The sequence below is a fragment of the Eleutherodactylus coqui genome, chromosome 10 (assembly GCF_035609145.1).
Source record: "Eleutherodactylus coqui strain aEleCoq1 chromosome 10, aEleCoq1.hap1, whole genome shotgun sequence".
NCBI lineage: Eukaryota > Metazoa > Chordata > Amphibia > Anura > Eleutherodactylidae > Eleutherodactylus > Eleutherodactylus coqui.
This window is the reverse complement of record NC_089846.1, coordinates 63,610,060-63,631,100: the sequence shown is the minus strand read 5'-3', so window position 1 is coordinate 63,631,100 and position 21,041 is coordinate 63,610,060. Positions and strand designations below refer to the sequence as shown.

General features: G+C 44.9%; 1 protein-coding gene across 1 annotated transcript in view; it reads left to right on the top strand.

The window, feature by feature from the left end:
• LOC136581076 (vomeronasal type-2 receptor 26-like) overlaps window positions 1–21,041 on the top strand; it is a 105,212-nt gene that overhangs the window by 71,266 nt on the left and 12,905 nt on the right. The window contains exon 3 of the mRNA XM_066582066.1: window positions 12,298–12,438. Within this exon, the coding sequence (XP_066438163.1) occupies window positions 12,298–12,438 (141 nt within the window). The remainder of the gene's footprint in view (window positions 1–12,297; window positions 12,439–21,041) is intronic.

Sequence of the window (21,041 nt, the reverse complement as noted above, 5' to 3'; positions counted from 1 at the left end):
GTATAGGTGGACCCCAGTAATATTTCTGTAGCAAAAGTATAGGCAGACCCCAGTAACATTTCTGTAGCAAAAGTATAGGCGAACCCCAGTAACATTTCTGTAGCAATAGTATAGGCTAACCCCAGTAACATTGGTGTACCAAGAGTATAGGCGAACACCTGTAAAAACTTTTTTCTTACCAAGAGTATAGGCGAAGCCTCGAAAAATTAGTTTGCTAACCGTATTGGCAATGGCCTGAAAAATTGGTGTACCAAGAGTACAAGGGTACCCCTGAAAAATTGCTCAACCACCAGGGCAGATGAAACCCACAAACATTTTTTGAAGATACAGCTCGTTATTGGTTCATTTGTAACAGAGCCTGGAGGCAGCACTCCGCAAAAATTGGTTTAAGTTTAACTTTTAAAACTTTAAAAACTGATAAAACTTTCAAAGGTTTTAAACAGAGCATTTGGGGCTGCATAGAAATTGGCAGTTCAGCGTGATGACATGCTGTTTTAGGAGGAGGAGGAGGAGGAGGAGGAGGAGGAGTAATAATATCCGAGAGAGATACACAATGATAATTCTCTTCTTTTTTAGGGTGATAGAGGATGCATTTTTCTCCTGTTGCAGCAAAAAGATTCTTTAGGATCCGCTACTTTCCACCGGTGGAGAAGAGAAGTCTGAGGAAATCCAGCCTTTGTTCATCTTTATGAGGGTAAGCATGTCGGTGCTGTCAGTTGACAGGCGGGTATGCTTATCCGTAATGATTCCCCCAGCTGCCCTAAACACCCTCTCTGACAAGACGCTAGCGGCAGGGCAGGTCAGCACCTCCAGGGTGTACAGCGCAAGTTTGTGCCACGTATCCAGCTTTGACACCCAATAGTTGTATAGAGCAGAGGCATTACGGAGGACGGTGGTACGATCGGCTACGTACTCCCACGCCATCTTTTTACAGTGCTCCCTCCGACTCAGCCTTGACTGAGGAGTGGTAACACAGTCTTGCTGGGGAGCCATAAAGCTGGCAAAGGCCTTGGAGAGTGTTCCCCTACTTGCGCTGGACTTGCTGCCCGATCCCCACGCCTCCCCTGCTAGTTGGCCTTCTGAACTGCGTCTTCTGCCACTAACGCTATCAGATGGGAACTTTAGCATCACTTTTTGCCCTAGGGCCCTATGGTATTGCATCTTTGTGCACCCACAGCATAGTCCGACCCCAGTAACATTTCTGTAGCAAGAGTATAGGCGGACCCCAGTAACTTTTTTTGTAGCAAGAGTATAGGTGGACCGCAGTAACATTTCTGTAGCAGTAGTATAGGCGGACCCCAGTAACATTTCTGTAGCAAAGGTATAGGCAAACCCCTCAAACCATTCAGTAGAAAAGGTATAGGCAGACCCCAGTAACATTTCTGTAGCGAAAGTATAGACAGACCCGAGTAACATTTCTGTAGCAAAAGTATAGGCGAACCCCTGTAACATTTCTGTGGCAAGAGTATAGGCGAACCCCTCAAACCATTCAGTAGAAAAGGTATAGGCGGACCCAAGTAACATTTCTGTAGCCAAAGTATAGACAGACCCCAGTAACATTTCTGTAGCAAAAGTATAGGCGAACCCCTGTAACATTTCTGTGGCAAGAGTATAGGCGAACCCCTCAAACCATTCAGTAGAAAAGGTATAGGCAGACCCCAGTAACATTTCTGTAGCAAAAGTATAGGCGAACCCCTCTAACATTTCTGTAGCAAGAGCACAGGCGAACCCTTCAAACCATTCAGTAGAAAAGGTATAGGCAGACTCCTGTAGCATTTCTGTAGCAGATGTATAGGAGGACCCCAGTGACATTTCTGTAGCAAAATTATAGGTAAACCCCTCAAACCATTCAGTAGAAAAGGTATAGGCAGACCCCAGTAAGATTTCTGTAGCCAATGTTTAGGAGGACAGCAGTAACATTTCTGTAGCAAAAGTATAGGCGAACCCCTCAAACCATTCAGTAGAAACTGTATAGGCGGACCACAGTAACATTTCTGTAGCAAGAGTATAGGCGGACCCCAGTAACATTTCTGTAGCAAGAGTATAGGCAGACCCCAGTAACATTTCTATAGCAAAAGTATAGGCAGACCCCAGTAACATTTATGTAGCAAGAGTATAGGCGGACCCTAGTAACATTTCTGTAGCAAGAGAATAGGCGGACCCGAGTACATTTCTGTAGCAAAAATATAGGCAGACCACAGTAACATTTCTGTAGCAATAGTATAGGTGAACTCCAGTAAATTGGTGTACCAAGAGTATAGGCGAATACCTGTAAAAATTTGTTCACCAAGAGTATAGGCAAAGCCTGGAAAAATTAGTTTGCTAACAGTATTGGCAATGGCCTGAAAAAATGGTGTACCAAGAGTACAAGCGTACCCCTTAAAAATTGCTCAACCACGAGGGCAGGTGAAACCCGCAAACATTTTTTGAAGATACAGCTCATTATTGGTTAATTTGTAACAGAGCCTGGAGGCAGCCCTCCACAAAAATTGGTTTAAGTTTAACTTTTAAAACTTTAAAAACTGATAAAACTTTAAAAAGTTTTAAACAGAGCATTTTGGGCCGCATAGAAATTGGCAGTTCAGCGTGATGACATGCTGTTTTAGGAGGAGGAGGAGTAATAATATCCGAGAGGGATGCACAAAGCTGATTCTCCCCTTTTTTGGGGTGATAAAGGATGCATTTTCTCCTGTTACAGTGAAAAGATTCTTTAGGATCCACTGCTTTACACTGGTGGAGAAGAGAAGTCTGGGGAATCCAGCCTTTGGGTACGCTTATCCGTGATGATTACCCCAGCTGCACTAAACACCCTCTTTGACAAGACACTAGTGGCAGGGCAGGCCAGCACCTCCACGGCGTACAGCGCACGTTCGTGCCACGTGTCCAGCTTTGACACCCAATAGTTGTATGGAGCAGAGGCATTACGGAGGATGGTGGTACGATCGGCTACGTACTCCCTCACCATCTTTTTACAGTGCTTCCTCCCACAAAGCCTTGCTGGGGAGCCATAAAGCTGGCAAAGGCCTTGGAGAGTGTTCCCCTGCTTGCGCTGGACATGCTGCCTGATCCCTGCGCCTCCACTGCTAGTTGGCCCTCTGAACTGCGTCTTCTGCCACTAGCGCTGTCAGATGGGAACTTTAGCATCACTTTTTTTACCAGGGCCCTGTGGTATTGCATCACTCTTGTACTCCTTTCCTCTTCGGGAATGAGAGTGGAAAGGTTCTCCTTATACCGTGGGTCGAGAAGGGTGTACACCCAGTAATCTGTGTTGGCCAGAATGCTTCTAACGCGAGGGTCACGGGAAAGGCAGCCTAACATGAAGTCAGCCATGTGTGCCAGGGTCCCAGTACGCAACACATCGCTGTCCTCACTAGGAAGCTGACTTTCAGGATCCTCCTCCTCTTCAGCCCATACACGCTGAACAGATGAGAAACACCCAGCATGGGTACCCTCTGCAGTGCGACCAGCTGACTCTTCCCCCTCCTCCTCCTCCTCACCCTCCTCGTCCTGCAAAATGCACTGATATATAGACATGAGGGTGGTCTGGCTATCAAGCGACATACTGTCATCCTCTGTCTCCTGTTCCAACTTCAAAGGGTCGGCCTTTATGCTTAACAGCGAACTTCTCAGCAGGCAAAGCAGTGGGATGCTAACGCTAATATTTGCCGCATCGCCGCTCCCCATCTGGGTAGACTCCTCAAAGTTTCCAAGGACCTGGCAGATATCTGCCATCCATGCCCACTCCTCAGAATTGTGGAGGCTGATTATCACTCCGCCGCCCATGTAGCAGCTGGTATTCTACTATTGCTCTACGCTGCTCGTACAGCCTGGCCAACATGTGCAGCGTAGAATTCCAGCATGTTGGCACATCGCACAGCAGTCGGTGCTCTGGCAGCTGAAACCGACGTTGCAGGGTCCTCAGGGTGGCAGTGTCCGTGGTGGACTTGTGGAAATGTGCGCAGACGTGGCGCACCTTGCCGAGCAGGTCAGACAAGTGCGGGTAGTTTTTCAGAAACCGCTGAACCACCAGATTGAAGACATGGGCCAGGCATGGGACGTGTGTGAGGCTGCAGAGCCGCCACCAGGTTACGGCCGTTGTCACACATGACCATGCCCGGTTGGAGGCTCAGTGTCGAAAGCCAGACGTCGGTCTGCTCTGTCAGACCCTGCAACAGCTCAGGGGCCGTGTGCCTCTTGTCACCTAAGCTGATTAGTTTCAGCACAGCTTGCTGACGCTTGCCCACCGCTGTGCTGATGCGCCGCGCGCTACCGACTGCTGGCGACATGCTCACACTTCTTAATTGAGAGGTAGAGGTGGTGGAGGAGGAGGAGGAGGGAGAGGGTTTGGAGGAGGTGGCATAAAATGCCACAGATACCAGCGCCGAGGTAGGACCCGCTATTCTGGGTGTGGGTAGGATGTGAGCGGTCCCAGGCTCTGACTTGGTCCCAGCCTCCACCAAGTTCACCCAATGTGCCGTCAGGGAGATATAGTGGCTCTGCCCGCCAGTACTTGTCCACGTGTCCGTGGTTAAGTGGATCTTCCCAGTAACCGCGTTAGTGAGGGCACGATTTATATTGCGAGAGACGTGCTGGTGTAGGGCTGGAACGGCACACCAGGAAAAATTGTGGCGACTGGGTAACTAGTAGCGCGGGACCGCCGCCGCCATCATGTTTTTGAAAGCCTCCATTTCCACAAGCCTGTACGGCAGCATCTCCAGGCTGATTAATTTGGCAATGTGCATGTTTAAAGCTTGTGCACGCGGGTGGGTGGTGGCGGTGGTGGTGGTGTGTTAGCCACAGCTGAACGCTGCGCTGAGAGACATTGTTGGATGCAGTGGAGGACGGTGGAGGTGAGGGTGTGGGTGCAGGCCGGGAGGCGCTCGTGCCTGTGTCCTGGGAGGGGGATTGGATCTGTGTGCCAGGTTGTGGCACAGGGGAAGAGGCAGTGGTGTGACCCTTCGTCCCACCTTGTGGGATGTTTGGCCATTAGAGATGAGCGAGCACCAAAATGCTTGGGTGCTCATTCCTCGAGTCAAACTTTTCGTAATGCTCGAGAGCTTGTCTCGAGTAATGAACCACATTGAAGTCAATTGGCGACTCGAGCATTTTTGTATGGGACCGATGCTCCGCATAAGTCATGACTTCTCAAACAGCAGAAAACATCAGAAAGTCATGATAACACCACAGAAACGGATAGGGAAGGGCAGGGGCAGCATGCATGGCTGTATCTGAGGCTCCCAGGTCCTACTATTTAGCCAAAATGGGGACAAGAGTCTGGCGTCACCCCCCTAACAATTTACTTCGGACAAACTCTGATTAGCAAGGCACATGCGCTGGCACATCTTAGCTAAGCATCACACTACCTGCAACCAGGGACAATCAATGCCTACAGGTGACACTGCTGCCTCTTCTCCTGGGTTACATGCTGGCATTACTGTCCAACACCGCTATGGTAAGTCTTTGTGCACTCACAGCATAGGCGAGCCCATGGAACTTAAGCATGGTATTCCACATGAGGAAATCAGAGTGCCCAAACATGGCAGAGTTTCACCCTGCTAAGGGCCACGGCCTCGGCCCACATTTCTGCCCTAGCCAGTCAGTGTGTTTGTGCCAGACAGGTAAAACAATGCCATGGGTAGTCTTTGTGCACTCACAGCATAGGCGAGCCCAAGGAACTCAAACGTGGTATTACACATAAGGAAATCAGAGTGCCCAAACATGGCAGAGTTTCACCCTGCTAAGGGCCTCAGCCCACATTTCTGTCCTAGTCAGTCAGTGTATTTGGGCCAGACAGGTAAAACAATGCAATGGGAAGTCTTTGTGCACCCATAGCATAGGCGAGCCCAAGGAACTCAAGCATGGTATTACACATGAGGAAATCAGAGTGCTCAAACATGGCAGAGTTTCACCCTGCTAAGGGCCTTGGCCTCGGACCACATTTCTGCCCTAGTCAGTCAGTGTGTTTGTGCCAGACAGGTAAAACAACGCAATGGGAAGTCTTCGTGCACCCACAGCATAGGCGAACCCCTGAAACCCAAGGAAAGTATTACACATAAAGAAATTAGAACGCCCAAATAAGGCAGTTTTACCCTGCCAAGGATCTCAACCTCGGCTCACACCCTCAGTAATCGTGGGCATCACTCTCGTACCACTTTCCTCTTCGGGAATGAGAGTGGAAAGGTTCTCCTTATACCGTGGGTCGAAAGGGGGGTACACCCAGTAATCCGTGTTGGCCAGAATGCATCTAACGTGAGGGTCACGGGAAAGGCAGCCTAATGTGAAGTCAGCCATGTGTGCCAGGGTCCCAGTACACAACACATCACTGTCCTCACTAGGAAGATGACTTTCAGGATCCTCCTCCTCCTCCTCTACAGCCCATACACGCTGAACAGATGAGAGGCAAGCAGCATGGGTACCTTCTGCAGTGTGCCCAGCTGTCTCTTACCCCTCCTCCTCCTCCAAAACGCGCTGAGATATAGACATGAGGGTGGTCTGGCTATCAAGCGACATATTGTCAGCCCCGTCCCCTGTTCCAACCGCAAAGCGTCAGCCTTTATGCTTTGCAGCAAACATATCAGCAGGCAAAGCAGCGGGATGGTAATGCTAATGATTGACGCATCGCCGCTCACCATTCAGGCTCTGACTTGGTTCCAGCCTCCACCAAGTTCACCCAATGTGCCGTCAGGGAGATATAGTGGCTCTGCCCGCCAGTACTTGTCCACGTGTCAGTGGCAAGTGGACCTTTACAGTAACCGCGTTGGTGAGTGCACGATTTATGTTGCGGGAGACGTGCTGGTGTAGGGCTGGGACGGCACACCGGGAAAAATAGTGGCGACTGGGGACCGAGTAGCGCGGGACCGCCGCGGCCATCATGTTTTTGAAAGCCTCCGTTTCCACAGACCTGTACGGCAGCATCTCCAGGCTGATTAATTTGGTAATGTGCACATTTAAAGCTTGTGCATGCAGGTGGGTGGCGGCATATTTGCGTATTCGCTCCAACGTTTGTGTTAGCAACAGCTGAATGCTGCGCTGTGAGACATTGCTGGATGGAGTGGAGGACGGTGGAGGTGATTCACCTGGACCAGGAACTCGGCCTGTGCCACACCCTCACTTGGACGTCCCCATCCGCGTCCTCGACCCTTACGCCTACTCCTCATCATGGCAGATTAAGAATAGAGCAGGGCCCAAATAAATGACCCCACTGTGCTGGTAACTGTGGCTATCTCAAACCCACCAAGGAAAGGGTATTGTGAGATGCTCTGCACAGCGGCAGAGCTGAAATAGTTTGCAGTGGCCCAGGAAATATTAGAGTACTGTTTAGCGGTGAGACCTCCGTCTAATGCACTGTAGACATAGAATGATATAACTGAAATAGTTTGCAGTGGCCCAGGAAATATTACAGTACTGTTTAGCGGTAAGATCTCTGTCTAATGCACTGCAGACACAGAACAGTATAAATGAACAATTGTAGTAGGCTAGGAGATTTTAGAGTGCAGTTTCACGATGAGAGCTGCTTGTACAGCACTGCAGGCTGAGAACGCTATAACGGAAAGGCTGGTAACAGGCCTAGATGCGTAATACAAAAGTTGGTGCACTACTGCTCCCAGCCAGCCACAACTGTAAAGCACACGGTCAGATGTAGCCCTAAGAAGGATTATTGAGGTTCTTGTACGGAGGATCAGGACTGTATAACTTTTCCTATAGAAGCAGCTCTGTCCCTAAACTGTGCGTTATGCACTGCAGGCTGAGAACACTATAACTGCAAGGCTGGGAACAGGCCTAGATGCATAATACAAAAATTGATGCACTACTGCTCCCAGCCAGCCACAACTGTAAAGCACACGGTCAGATGTAGCCCTAAGACCGTTGGGGTTCTTGCACAGAGGATCAGGACTGTATAACTTTCCCTATAAAAGTCGCTGTGTCCATATACTCTGCGTTATGCACAGCACACACAGAACGGTATAACTGAACTAGTTTGCAGTAGGCTAGGAAATGTTAGAGTGCAGTTTCACGGTGAGAGCTGGTTGTACGGCACTGCAGGCTGAAAACGCTATTACGGAAAGGCTGGGAACAGGCCTAGATGCGTAATGCAAAAGTTGGTGCACTACTGCATTCAGCCAGCCACAACTGTAAAGCACATGGTCAGATGTAGCCCTAAGAAGGACCGTTGGGGTTTTTGCACAGAGGATCAAGAGGACTGTAAAACTTTCCCTATATAGGCAGCTCTGTCCCTAAACTCTGCGTAATACACTGCAGACTGAGAACGCTATAGTTGAAATGGCCTGCACAGCCCGAGATACTTAAAAAAAAAATTGGTGCACAACTGCTCCCACCCTGCAACAACAGTCATACACATGATGTAAAGTAGCTCTAAGAAGGACCATTGGGGTTCTTGACGAAAGGAACCTACTCTAACACTGTTCCTATATCAGCAGCAGCACTATCCCTAACCTCTGCCAGCATGCGTCTGAGGCGAGCCGCGGGCAGGACCAGTTTAAGTACTCGGCGGTCACCTGATTGGCCCAGCCACTCACTACTGTGGGGGGCAGAGGGCTGGTACGTCACAGCAGGAAGTGGTAATGCCTTCCCCGCATGTCTATTGGCTAGAAAATGGCGCTAAACATGCGGGGAAGGAAATGCAATTGACTCGAGTACCGCGTGGTGTTCATCTTGGAGTAACGAGCATCTCGAGTACCCTAATACTCGAACAAGCATCAAGCTTGGACGAGTGTGCTCACTCATCTCTAGATGTAACGTAGCTTTTTGATCATTTTTGTTTCTTCTGTGAGCTTCAGAAATGGTACATTCTTGACACCATTTCTCAATGTCATTATGCATACCTATCCAGTAGAATCTTTGTTGAATTATGGCGTCAGTTTTCTGGACTCTAAAGTGACCAGACTGATTAGCTAGGAGTACTTGGCTGGCATCTATTTCCAGAGGCAGGATCAGTAGAACTTCTTAGGATAAGATTCTTTTTTAGGAAAAGTCTTTTTCTCTGTCTCCATAATCTTTGTAGTTCTGGATTAGTGGATTTACGAAGAATTCTTTTGGGGATAGCTCCGGACAATAAATGTTCTTGCAATTCATCAAAGATGCGACTATCTTGCTGGAGTAAGAACCATCTTTGCAGAGTATCTGTGGATTCTGGTGAAGAATTGGGATGATTACTTACGGAAGAACAATTTTGCTGGACTTGAAGGGCTGTGAAGTTAGGCATTTCAATGTCTTACCATTTATCTTCTGAGAAAAAAATCAATTGTGTCAGATAATCTAGAGAGAGCATCAGCGTTGGTATTGGATTTTCCTGCACAGTACTTGACATTGAAGTGAAAGTTTGCAAGTCTTGAGAGCCATCTTTGTTCTAGTGCTCCTTGTTTGGCTGAATTCAAATAAGCATCTGGGTTGTTGTCAGTATACGCAGTGAAAGTAGCAGCAGCTAAATAGTCCTTGAATTTCTCAGTCACTGCCTAGACTAGCGCAAGCAATTCTAACTTGAAGGAACTATAGTTTTGGTCATTCCTTTTAGAACCTTTGAGCGAGCAACTGACATACACAACAACTCTTTCCTTGCCCTCTTGAACTTAGCTAAGCACCGCTCCTAATCCCTTGAAGCTAGCATCAGTGTATAGATTGAAAGGTAAAGTATAGTCAGGGTAAGCAAGAATAGGAGTAGTTAGTTTTTCTTTAAGAGTACGGAAGACCTATTCCTGCTCTATCTCCCAATTAATATACAAGGGTCTTTTGTGAATATCTTTAGAGTGACCTCACAGAACTTCTTGAAGAGGGGCAGCTATTTGAGCAAATTTTGGTATGAATCTTGGATAATACCCTACAAATCCTAGGAAGCTTCTGACATCTTTGAAGGGTTTTCGTGTAGGCCAGTTTCGGACAGAATCAGTTTTGTCAGGGTCTGGATACACTCCCTTAGCACTAACAATGTGCCCAAGATAGAATAAAGTTTGTATCATGAAGGATTGGATATGCGTATCGTCATCCTCTTTTGCTTGTACCTCAGTTGCTGCTGTATAGCACATATATATTTGTGACAATTTCTCCTAACAATGGCGGCAAGGTGCCTGCTCGGTCGTGCACAGTGGCACAAATAAATGATACAGTCTTCATAATGAACAGTAGTTTGTCATGTGATGCTAGCACTTCACACAGAACTTTAACAGTCAAATGGTGATAAATAACTTGACTGGTAGGTTTTAGTGGTAAATGGAAGTGCACGGTTTACTGAAGCATTAGGTGAACACAACATTGAATAGAGGCAGCCATGAGCAAAGCAATTGACTTGGCAGAATACTACACGGTGTACAGAGAACAGTTGAATCCTGAATGAATACAGTCTTTATCTTTAATGCTCTCTCTATAATCAGAGGTGACACAGTAGAAATCCCACAGACTTGCTAAACTGTTGGGGATACTGGAAAAGTAGTGGGGCAGTTAATGATGGACATTTTTGGTGGATTTGTTGGCTCTCCCTGGTTTAAAGGGGTTGTCCCGTGCCGAAACGTTTTTTGTTTTTTTTTCAATAGCCCCCCCGTTCGGCGCGAGACAAACCCGATGCAGGGGTTTAAAAAAAAAACGGATAGTACTTACCCGAATCCCCGCGCTCCGGTGACTTCTTACTTACCTTGTGAAGATGGCCGCCGGAATCTTCACCCTCGGTGGACCGCAGGTCTTCTGTGTGGTCCATTGCCGATTCCAGCCTCCTGATTGGCTGGAATCGGCACACGTGACAGGGCGGAGCTACGAGGAGCCGCTCTCCGGCACGAGCGGCCCCATTCAGAAGGGAGAAGACCGGACTGCGCAAGCGCATCTAATCGGGCGATTAGACGCTGAAGATTAGACGGCACCATGGAGACGGGGACGCCAGCAACGGAACAGGTAAGTGAATAACTTCTGTATGGCTCATATTTAATGCACAATGTACATTACAAAGTGCATTAATATGGCCATACAGAAGTGTATACCCCCACTTGTTTTCGCGGGACAACCCCTTTAACTTCACTGGGTTTGTATTAGTGTAACTCACTGTTTTAAGTGGATTGGGTCCCCGATGTTTCTCCTCACTGCTGTTAGGCTAGGTAGCGGATAAATCTTAGCTTCCCTGCTGGACAAAACACGTGTTGACTCTGCTCGCTCTGCGGACCTCCTCCCCACACGTCCTCCTCCGACGACCTCCTAAGCAGACTCCTCTCTAACTCCTACTTCACTTCTTGCATTACTCCCGCACTTTCTCTCCTCTCCCTCAGCATAGAGGCTCACTATATTGTTTTCTGCTCTGAGCTCTAACTCCCACCCCTCTACCAATCAGTGAGGGCATGACATATAGCCAATAAGCAGCTATCTGTTCCCAAGCTTTTACCTTAGGAAGAAGGGGGAAACTAAGTTTCTCCGATGCAAGGCATCTCCTATGCCCCCTGAAAGCACATAAGTAGGTATGATAGGACAATGATTGTGTGGCTATTCTGGAGGACCACCTGGGCCACCACACCAGTGAATAACAATTGTCCTGCATTATGCAGGCAATTTGGTTGTCTCCATTAGTGTTATACAATGTGAATGGAGAGGCAATGTGCATGCTTATCTGCCACTTTATTTAGACTCCTCATTGTGGTCTTGCAATGAGACAGAACAGGAGACTCAGGAGCCCTATTCTAGGGAACAGTGGGGGCTGCAGTGTTCTTACCTTTATTACCTATCCTGTGGACTGTTAGTAAATGTCATTTGAAGAAAAAATCATTTCATCCAGTCATCAGAAGCAGAAATTAAATAATACCAAACAAGGACAAAGTTCTTTGAAGTTTTCAGCTCTTAAGCCAACTTTCTATACCAGATATATAAAGCTGGTCCACCTAGAGAGTACAGGTGCTCATAGTGACAAACATATAATTATCTGATTTTTCATATTCGTAAGCTGAACAAAGAAAATCAACCTGTCATTTCAATAATTGGAGCAATTTACAGAAAAAGAATCTTCCACGTCATCTCTCCAGATCCTCAGCTTATAAATGTCTGGTCTCTGCTCTGCACTTCTCACCCCCATCACCGACAGCAGTCATCTCATTTATGTGCATGCAGTTTATGGAGGCCTCCTATATATATATATATATATATATATATATATATGATTAACTTATCTCCAAAAAAAGGAGCAGAAGAATCTCTCTTTGTATCCTGATGTTTAATACCAAGAGCTGGATGTATAATGTACTTCACTTCTGGTACACACATGTCTTTATCTGTACTGTTATGTCTTCTATTCTTCATCCTGCAAACATCAAGCGTGGAGGAAAATATATCAGAACATGGAATATACCATCCTGGAGAAATGATCATTGGTGCCATTATATCAGTTAATGGATTGAGGCGTCATCGTGGAAATCTGATATTAAGAAATGAGTCAGAGGAATCAAGCACAGTATGGTAAGTGCAGCGTCCGAGCAGGCCCAAGGCTCTACCATCTTCTCCCCTGGGGGTAGCATGTGACTCAACTAAGTTACTGCTGACGGAGTTTCACAGGAAAAGCTCAATCTGCGGTTTACCTTATTGTCCTTGTGGTCACAAGTGACGCCACCGTTCCGTGAATCCAAAAGTTGTAATAAAGAGTCCACACACAGAGGTGTAACTTTCTTAGCAAAACTGGGAATGGTCGGTAGAGCTTGTTTACTTGAGTAAAACGTTAACAGTTCATGAACATTTCAACAACCAGCAAATGCAAGTGCCAAACTGATAATTTGTGTGAGAGGGAGGATTTCTCAGGATGACAGAAGAAGCCACAGTCCCAGTTATCTGTGGGGTTCTGCTCCCGGTGACTCTCTTCACTCTCTCTCCAGCTCTCTACCATTACACACTCACATTTAAAGTTTCATTTTGCATTACATAGCGGCTTCTTTAACTCTCTTGTAGACTTGCATAAACTCTCTTGCATAGACTTCTGACTTAGACTCTTGCAAGACTGACTTGCATACAAGACCTCGCTTAGCATTCTTGCAAACACATATATATAACACGATCACATGCCTTACAACATGATACATTTCTCAGACATAACCCAGACATTAACCCATTCAGTGCTGCAGAGGTGCAATGCACATCACAAATGCATACTACATAGAAGATACTGACAATACAATTGCACAAGACAAACACTTAACATTATGGAGGGGCCCTGCTAACTCTGGGCCACTACAGTACATTGTACCAACATAGTACCTGGGGGGACTTATGAAACTATCTGAAAAAAAAACTCTGTTTTGCCCGTAGCTACCAATCACAGCACAGCTTTCATTTCTTTTTTTCTTTTTTTTTTTTAAATGAAAGCTGCGCTGTGATTGGTTACAATGGGCAGCTATGACAGTTCTTCTTTTAGTTTTCATAATCTGCCCCATCGCGTCTTGTGCTCTAAGTCTTTTGGATAATTGAACTTCAAATTCACTAGATTATAATGACTAAATTATCCAACTTCTGTCACTCGTGATATTCATAGTGAAGCCTGTCTTTATCTACTTTAAAACGACGTGATTCCTGCTATATTTTTATGCATCTTGCTGCCTATTAGACCAAACCTGTGTGCCAAACGGAAAATCATAAAGCTTGCTCAGCAGACAAGAAGTTTGTGATGTTATAATGCTGTTATCCCCTTCAAGGTGTCTTCTATCATCACATACTTGTTACACCAAATGAGGGTTCGTTCACATGTTACTGATTTGCTGTGGATTTTGTCACAGATCTGCAGCAGATTTCACCTCTTCAATTTGAATTCAACTGAAAGGGTGAAATCTGCTGTAGATCTGCAACAAAATCCGTCTGTACATGACTCTGGGGACGACCATCATGGCTGATCTGCAGTTAACAGCATTTAGAAATATGCTTTAAAGTGCTCTCATGGGCCTTAGACACAATAGACTAAAGATGACTCATTAGGACAGTGTTGTGTGCATTCTCTATGACCTGTGCAGGGAGGGAGAGGAGGTGAGCTTTGACTATTACCTATTGTGAATATTGGATTCTGTGTTTTATTTATATATACTAGCTTGTTACCTGCGACTTTGTATTTTTTTAAATCTAATCTGTGATTGGTTGGTATTGCTTATACTGCTGAGCTAAAATTTAAGCTGCGCTGTAATTGGTTGCTATGGGCAACACAGAGTTTCTCTAAAATCTCAATCCAATCCATGTTAATGTGTCTTTGGTTCAAGTTTTAAATGCCAAGTATCACTGCTAGCTTAACATGCGTCAACGACTTCTGCCCTCATGTATCTGCCCGTTTGGGGAAGCCTAGCTTAAGATGTGCACCCCTTTCCCCTCTGCTCCACCACACTTAATAATCGCATATGTAGGGTATCGATGTCTGCCAGTTTGTGTAGGCATAGCTTATAATGTGCACTCCCTTCCCCTCCGCCTTGCAACGCCTGTGCATCACTAAATAAATTTGTCTTGTCACGCTCCCTAGAAAACTCTACAAGCTTTCAGGATAAAATGTAGCCCATGTCCTTCCTCAAGATGCAAGCTATCTCTCTGCCAAATTTCATCGAAATCGCTTCAGCGGCTTAGCCGTGAATAGGTAACAAATAGACAGACAGAGGTAGTTTTGCATTCACAATCTTAGTATGTATATGTACATATTCTCTATATTAGTATATATATATATATATATATATATATATATATATATATATATATATATATATATATATTTGCATGGGCAGTGGTTGTGATTGACCCTCTGCAACATCTGGGGTTGCTGAAAGCTTAAATCCTGGCCTGTATTGTTCAACAATTGACTAATAGAATTCTTGTATTCCAAAATGGTACAAAATAGAAAATAAATAACTTATGGTATTAAAAAAGCCTACTGTTTTTGACCCCTTGAGGAAATGGTCATTTATTTTTTTTTCATTTTTGTTTTCTGCTCCGTGTTTTCAGAAATATTATTTTTTTTGTTTTTACATTTATTCTGACAACACAGCCATAGGAGGTCTTACTTATTGCAGCTAAGTTATATTTTTCAATGGTGCCATTTAATGTACTAAAAACTTTAACAAAATATATTGAAATGAAAATATACTGAAATGGCTGAGCGCTGCTTCTTAGCCAATCAGAGGCAGTGCTTTCAGGAGGCAAGGATTTTTCAATCCCCGTCCAGAAGAGATGCTGATCAAGAGTGACGGGGACCTGCAAGAAGATGCGCCAGAGATTACAGTGCTTCTAAGGTGATGTATTATTTATTATTTTTCTGCAGCTAGGGATTATTTTCTGATCACATGACAGTGAAATCACCACAGCTGCTGTGAGCTCACAAGCTATGTATGTGTACATTTGTGAGGTGTCATTTATTGGAGTCTCCACACAGGTGTCCAGCTGCCTCACAACATACAAACTGCCAGACTAAATACTGCTGTGTCCATAGCAACTGAGGCTATAGGGATTTGTGGGGGATGTAGTCCACCCATAATCCCTCATTCAGTACACAAGGAGGATAAAGGACCTGTGATGACGTCACCGTCATATAATCAGGGGGGTGGAGCAAGGAGCCGGTAATGGATATTCACAGGTGCTGTCAGGCTCTGCATTCAACTCACACACATACGGAAAGATGGACAAGCGGTCGTTAGCACTTTGATAAAGATTACAACTTACATCACATCACTAGAAAAGTAGCATTATCTGTCTCGTAAATCAGGAGCCAGAGAAGCCTAGTTTTAATCGGCGCCAAGACAGAGAAATTCTCCAGGAAATTGGACAGATAAGCAGAGCGTCCTCTTACTCATCCTAATGGCTTCCGTGTTTGTTTTGGAAAATAAAACTTTAATATCTTTTAACTATCTTAGCAAAAAATGCCTACCTGTTGATTTCCTTGTCTTCATGACCGGGGTATTGCAGAGTCGTGTTCTGCTGATGGCCTTAAAAACCCTTACCCCTTATACCCCTTTTCCAACCCCTCACCCTTCTTCTCAAATAAAACACAAACTATTTATTTGGATAATTTTGGTCAAAGCAGACATTTTTATTACAAACCATATTCAACATATATAATTCTTTTTAAGAAAAGTTAATAACATTTCACCTATGAGAGCTCCTTGGAGCCCCAAAATCTGGCACCACAACTTTAAAGGAAATTATCCTATTTACCTCCAGCCACTCTCCACAGGCTCGGAGGCACTACTAGCCTCTACAAGGGTAATTAATAATATCCACCAGCTCTGACACCAGACCCTACCACACTCCTTCCAATAATGGGGGAGGGTTGGCTATCCTCACCCTGACTCCCTCCTAACCAATTTAGAACTGACTCCAAGGACCCTCCACCCCCCTTCCCCCGCCATGACATGTTAAAATGCCCAGCATATCCATCACCTGCCAACTCCCTTTCCCTAAACTTTTCTTACCATCAACCTCTTTTCGTTTAATAAGCAACTTAAGGGCAGGAGGGTGGGTCTTCCCAGATTTCTTCACTCCAACTGCCTTTCCCACACTTTTCCCCCTTTTATCTCCTCCCATCACCCCACCTCCTCTCATACTTCCCCTAACTCCTATTAACCCTTAGTCTCCCACTCCCTGTAAACCCGGTCATTTGGGCCTTCACCCAAAGCCCTTAGGCCTTTGTAACAACCTTTACTTGACAGAATGATGACAGTTTCTGCCGTAAGGCTGAGAAACAAACCTATTGTGCTCAGTCTTTATCTAAAACATACATAGTTGATCCTCCTCACAGACGCACAATAACATAACTTTTTATTGTGTTTAAATTACTCTTAAGACATACACATCTTAAACATTCACTTTATCTCTCTGTCTTGGACAGAAAAATAACTCTTTAGTTCATAGAATCATAGACTGGTAGAGTTGGAAGGGACCTCCAGGGTCATCTGGTCCAACCCCCTGCTCCTTGCAGGATTCACTAAATCATCCCAGACACATATTTGTGACTCTATGCTTCTCTTAATACATCCCAGAATTGTGTTTGCCTTTTTGGCCTTTTTGGCTGCTGCAGCACATTGTTGACTCATGTTCAGTCCATGATCTATTAGTATACCCAACTCTTTCTCACATGTGCTGCTGCTTAGCTCAATTCCTCCCATTCTGTATGTGCTTTCTTCATTTTTCTTGCCCAGATGCAGGACTTTGCATTTCCCCTTGTTAAATACCATTCTGAATACTCTTCCTTTCTTCCCTAGTGTTAGTTATCCTTCCTAGCTTTATGTCGTTGGCAAATTTGATCAGTTTCCTATCAATTCCCTCCTCCAGATCATTTTTAAAAATGCTGAACAACACTGGGCCTAGGACAGAGCCTTGTGGTACCCCACTTGATACATTCTTCCACTTGGATGTGCAGCCATTTATGACCACTCTTTGAGTACGATCACTCAACCAGCTGTGAATCCAGACTGTTGCCTTGTCAATCCCATATTTGGTCATTTTTTTCAATAAGTATAGTATGAAATACTTTGTCAAATGCTTTACTAAGGTCAAGATAAACTATATCCACCGCATTTCCCTGATCAACCCAGTCAGTGATACTGTCATAGAAGGAAATTAGATTAGTCTGGCATGACTTGTTTGTTACAAACCCATGCTGGCTTTGGTTAATTACTCCATTTTCATGCAAGTACTTGCATAAATGCTGTTTAATAATTTGTTCAAAGATCTTTCCCAGTATAGAAGTCAGGCTCACAGGCCTGTAGTTTTCTGGATCCACCTTCTTCCCTTTTTTAAAGATAGGCACAATATTTGCCCTTTTCCAATCTTCTGGGACTTCTCCTGTTCTCTAGGAATTTTCAAAGATTATGGCGAGTGGTTCAGCAATTACCTCTGCTCCTTCCTTTAGTATCCTAGGATGTAATTCATCTGGACCTTGAGACTTGAATTCATTTAAGTTAGTTAAGTGTTCCCTCACCATCTCTCTGCTTACAGATAGCCTGCATTCTTTTATTCCCCCAATAGCACAGGGAAGATCAGTTGATGTTCCATCTACTTTCTGAGAGAAAACAAATTAGGAATTTAAAAGTTCGGCCTTCTCAACATCATTCTTAACCAATTCACAATTTTCATCTTGTAAGCATCCAATAGCATCTTTGACTTTTCTTTTACTTTTGACATACCCCCAAAAAACTTTTTTATTGCTTTTGTTGCAAGCCTCAATTCATTATTAGCTTTAGCTTTTCTGACACTTGCCCTACAGTTTCTGCAGACTGCATTATAGTCTTCTTTAGATATTCTCCCTCTTTCCATTTGATAAACATATTTTTCTTCATTTTTAACATGTGTGCAAGTTTTGTGTTCATCCATCCTGGTTAACGATTGTGCTTTAAGAATCTAATTTCGCAATATTTCCCAACCTTCTAGGACATTTCTGTCCTTAAGAACATCCAGCCATTGGATTCTTCCTACCCTCTTTCTGAGTTCATTGAAAGCTGCCTTTCTGAAATCCAACCTTGAGGTCTGAGTTTTCTCAGGTCTTCCTCCCCTTTTTATCCAAAATTCAAGGATAGCATGATCACTGCCTCCTAAGGTCTCATCCACCCTTACTTCCTCAACCATTTCCTCCCTGTTGGTAAGAATTAGGTCTAATACAGCAGATCCCCTTGTTTTCTCTTCGACCTTTTGGAAGATAAAGTTGTCAGCAAGAGCGGATAAGAATTTGTTGGATCCATTACTTTTACCTGAGAGAGATTCCCAACAAATGTCTGGATAGTTAAAATCTCCCATGATCACTATGTCATGCTTTTTTGAGAGCTTGGCCATCTAATGTAGAAAGAGTTCATCCATATCTTCTGCTTGTCCAGGTGGCCTATAGTAAATGCCTACAATGGTGTCCTATCTTTTGTTCTCTCCTTGTATTTTTACCCAAACAGTTTTTACAGAACTCCCCTGCTCTGAAGCTTGAATCTTTGTGGAGATTAATGTTTTCCTAACATACAATGCAATACCTCCTCCCCTTTTTTTTGGTCTGTTTCTTATAAATCAGTTGTATCCTTCAAGCCTTGTATTCCAATCATGTGTATCATTCCATCAAGTTTCCGTGATGCCTATGACATCATATTTCTCTTCCTGTGTTGGGAGTTCCAATTTTCCTTGCTTGTTTCCCATGCTCTGTGTATTTGTGTAAAAACATTGTAGTTTGTGATCGGTGTCTCTTGCTCCTCTACTTGCCTTCTCAATTTTTTGTCTTTGTACTTTTTTTCCACTTCTAATAGCAAGGTTCTCAAATGTATTAATTAGCTGTATATTTTTACCTGGCCCTTCACTTCCCTCCCCATATTGTTCTAGTTTAAAGCTCTCCTAATGAGTGAAGCAAGGCGCCCACCAAATATATGCTTACCGTATATACCGGCGTATAAGGCGACGGGGCGTATAAGACGACCCCCCAACTGTCACCTTATATGCCGGTATTCAGTGGAGAAAAAAAAAAAAATTTTATTACTCACCTCCCACGGCGTTCTGTCGCGCTCCGGCAGGATGTCGCTCGCTCCGGCAGGCTGTCGCTCGCTCCTCGTCCCCGCCGCAGCATAGCTTTCTGAATGCGGGGCTTGAAATCCCCGCTTCCAGAAAGCTAATACACACGCCGGCAGCCATGACATCATTGAATGGCTGTGATTGGCTAAAGCACACGTGGCTTCAGCCAATCACACTATTCAATGACATCATTGAATGGGTGTGATTGCTAACACGTGCGCCTTCAGCCAATCACAGCCATTCAATGATGTCATTGAATAGTGTGATTGGCTGAAGCCACGTGTGCTTTAGCCAATCACAGCCATTCAATGCTGTCATGGCTGCCGGCGTGTGTATTAGCTTTCTGGAAGCGGGGATTTCAAGCCCCGCATTCAGAAAGCTATGCTGCGGCGGGGACGAGGAGCGAGCGACAGCCTGCCGGAGCGAGCGACATCCTGCCGGAGCGCGACAGAACGCCGTGGGAGGTGAGTAATAAAATTTTTTTTTTTTACACTTTTTTTTTTTTTGTATTACCGGCGCATAAGACGACCCCCGACTGCAGAGCAGATTTTTCGGGGTTCAAAAGTCGTCTTATACGCCGGTATATACGGTACCTGTTTTTGTAAGGTGCAACCCGTTTCTAGCAAGCAGTCCATAATTTAGGTAATTCACTCCATGGTCCAGGAATCCAAATCTTTGCTGACGGCACCATTGACGTAGCCAGTTGTTCACCTCTAAAATCCTTTTCTATCTTCTTATTCCATGGCCATCCACTGGGAAGATGGATGAGAAGACCACCTGTGCTCTTAGTTCCTTCACCTTCTTTCCAAGGATCTTCAAAGTCTCGGCAGATGGTTGCAAGGTCTTTTTTTGCAGTGTCATTTGTCCCTACATGTATTAGTAGAAATGGGTGGTGTTCTGTAGGACTGAAGAGTCTTGACAGCCTATCAGACACATCTTTGATTTGTGCACCTGGAAGACAGCACACCTCTCATGAGTTGTCAGGTCTGCAGAAAGCAGCCTCTGTTCCTCTCAATAGGGAATCCCCCACAATCACCACTCTCCTTTTCTTCTTCACAACAGCACTTCTTTTTCTCCATTCAAGAGGACTCAGTGTGCTTACTATACAGTTCTTTGTGGGTAGAGTCATTTTTACTGTACCTCTTTCTCCTCTGCTCTTTTCTTTGTGGGTAGAGTCATTTTTTTGCTATACCTCTTTCTCCTCTGCTCTGTTTTTTGTGGGTAGAGTCATTTCTTGCTGTACCTCTTCCTCCTCTACTCTGTTCTTGGTGAGTAGAGTCATTTCTTGTTGTACCTCTTTCTCCTCTGCTCTGTTCTTTGTGGGTAGAGTCATTTCTTGCTGTACCTCTTTCTCCTTCTGCTCAAGAACCTGGTACTGGTTCTCGAGCAGCATGGGTGCTGGCTGACTCATGATCCTCCTGCTTCTTTGGGTCACATGCTTCCATTCCTTGGCTTCTGCAGGTACACTGGAAATTTATTTTCCTTCAACATTTAGAAGACTTTCTTCTACTCTATCAAGGAAATCTTCATCTTCCTTAATATGTTTCAATGTAGCTATTCCCTCCTGAAGA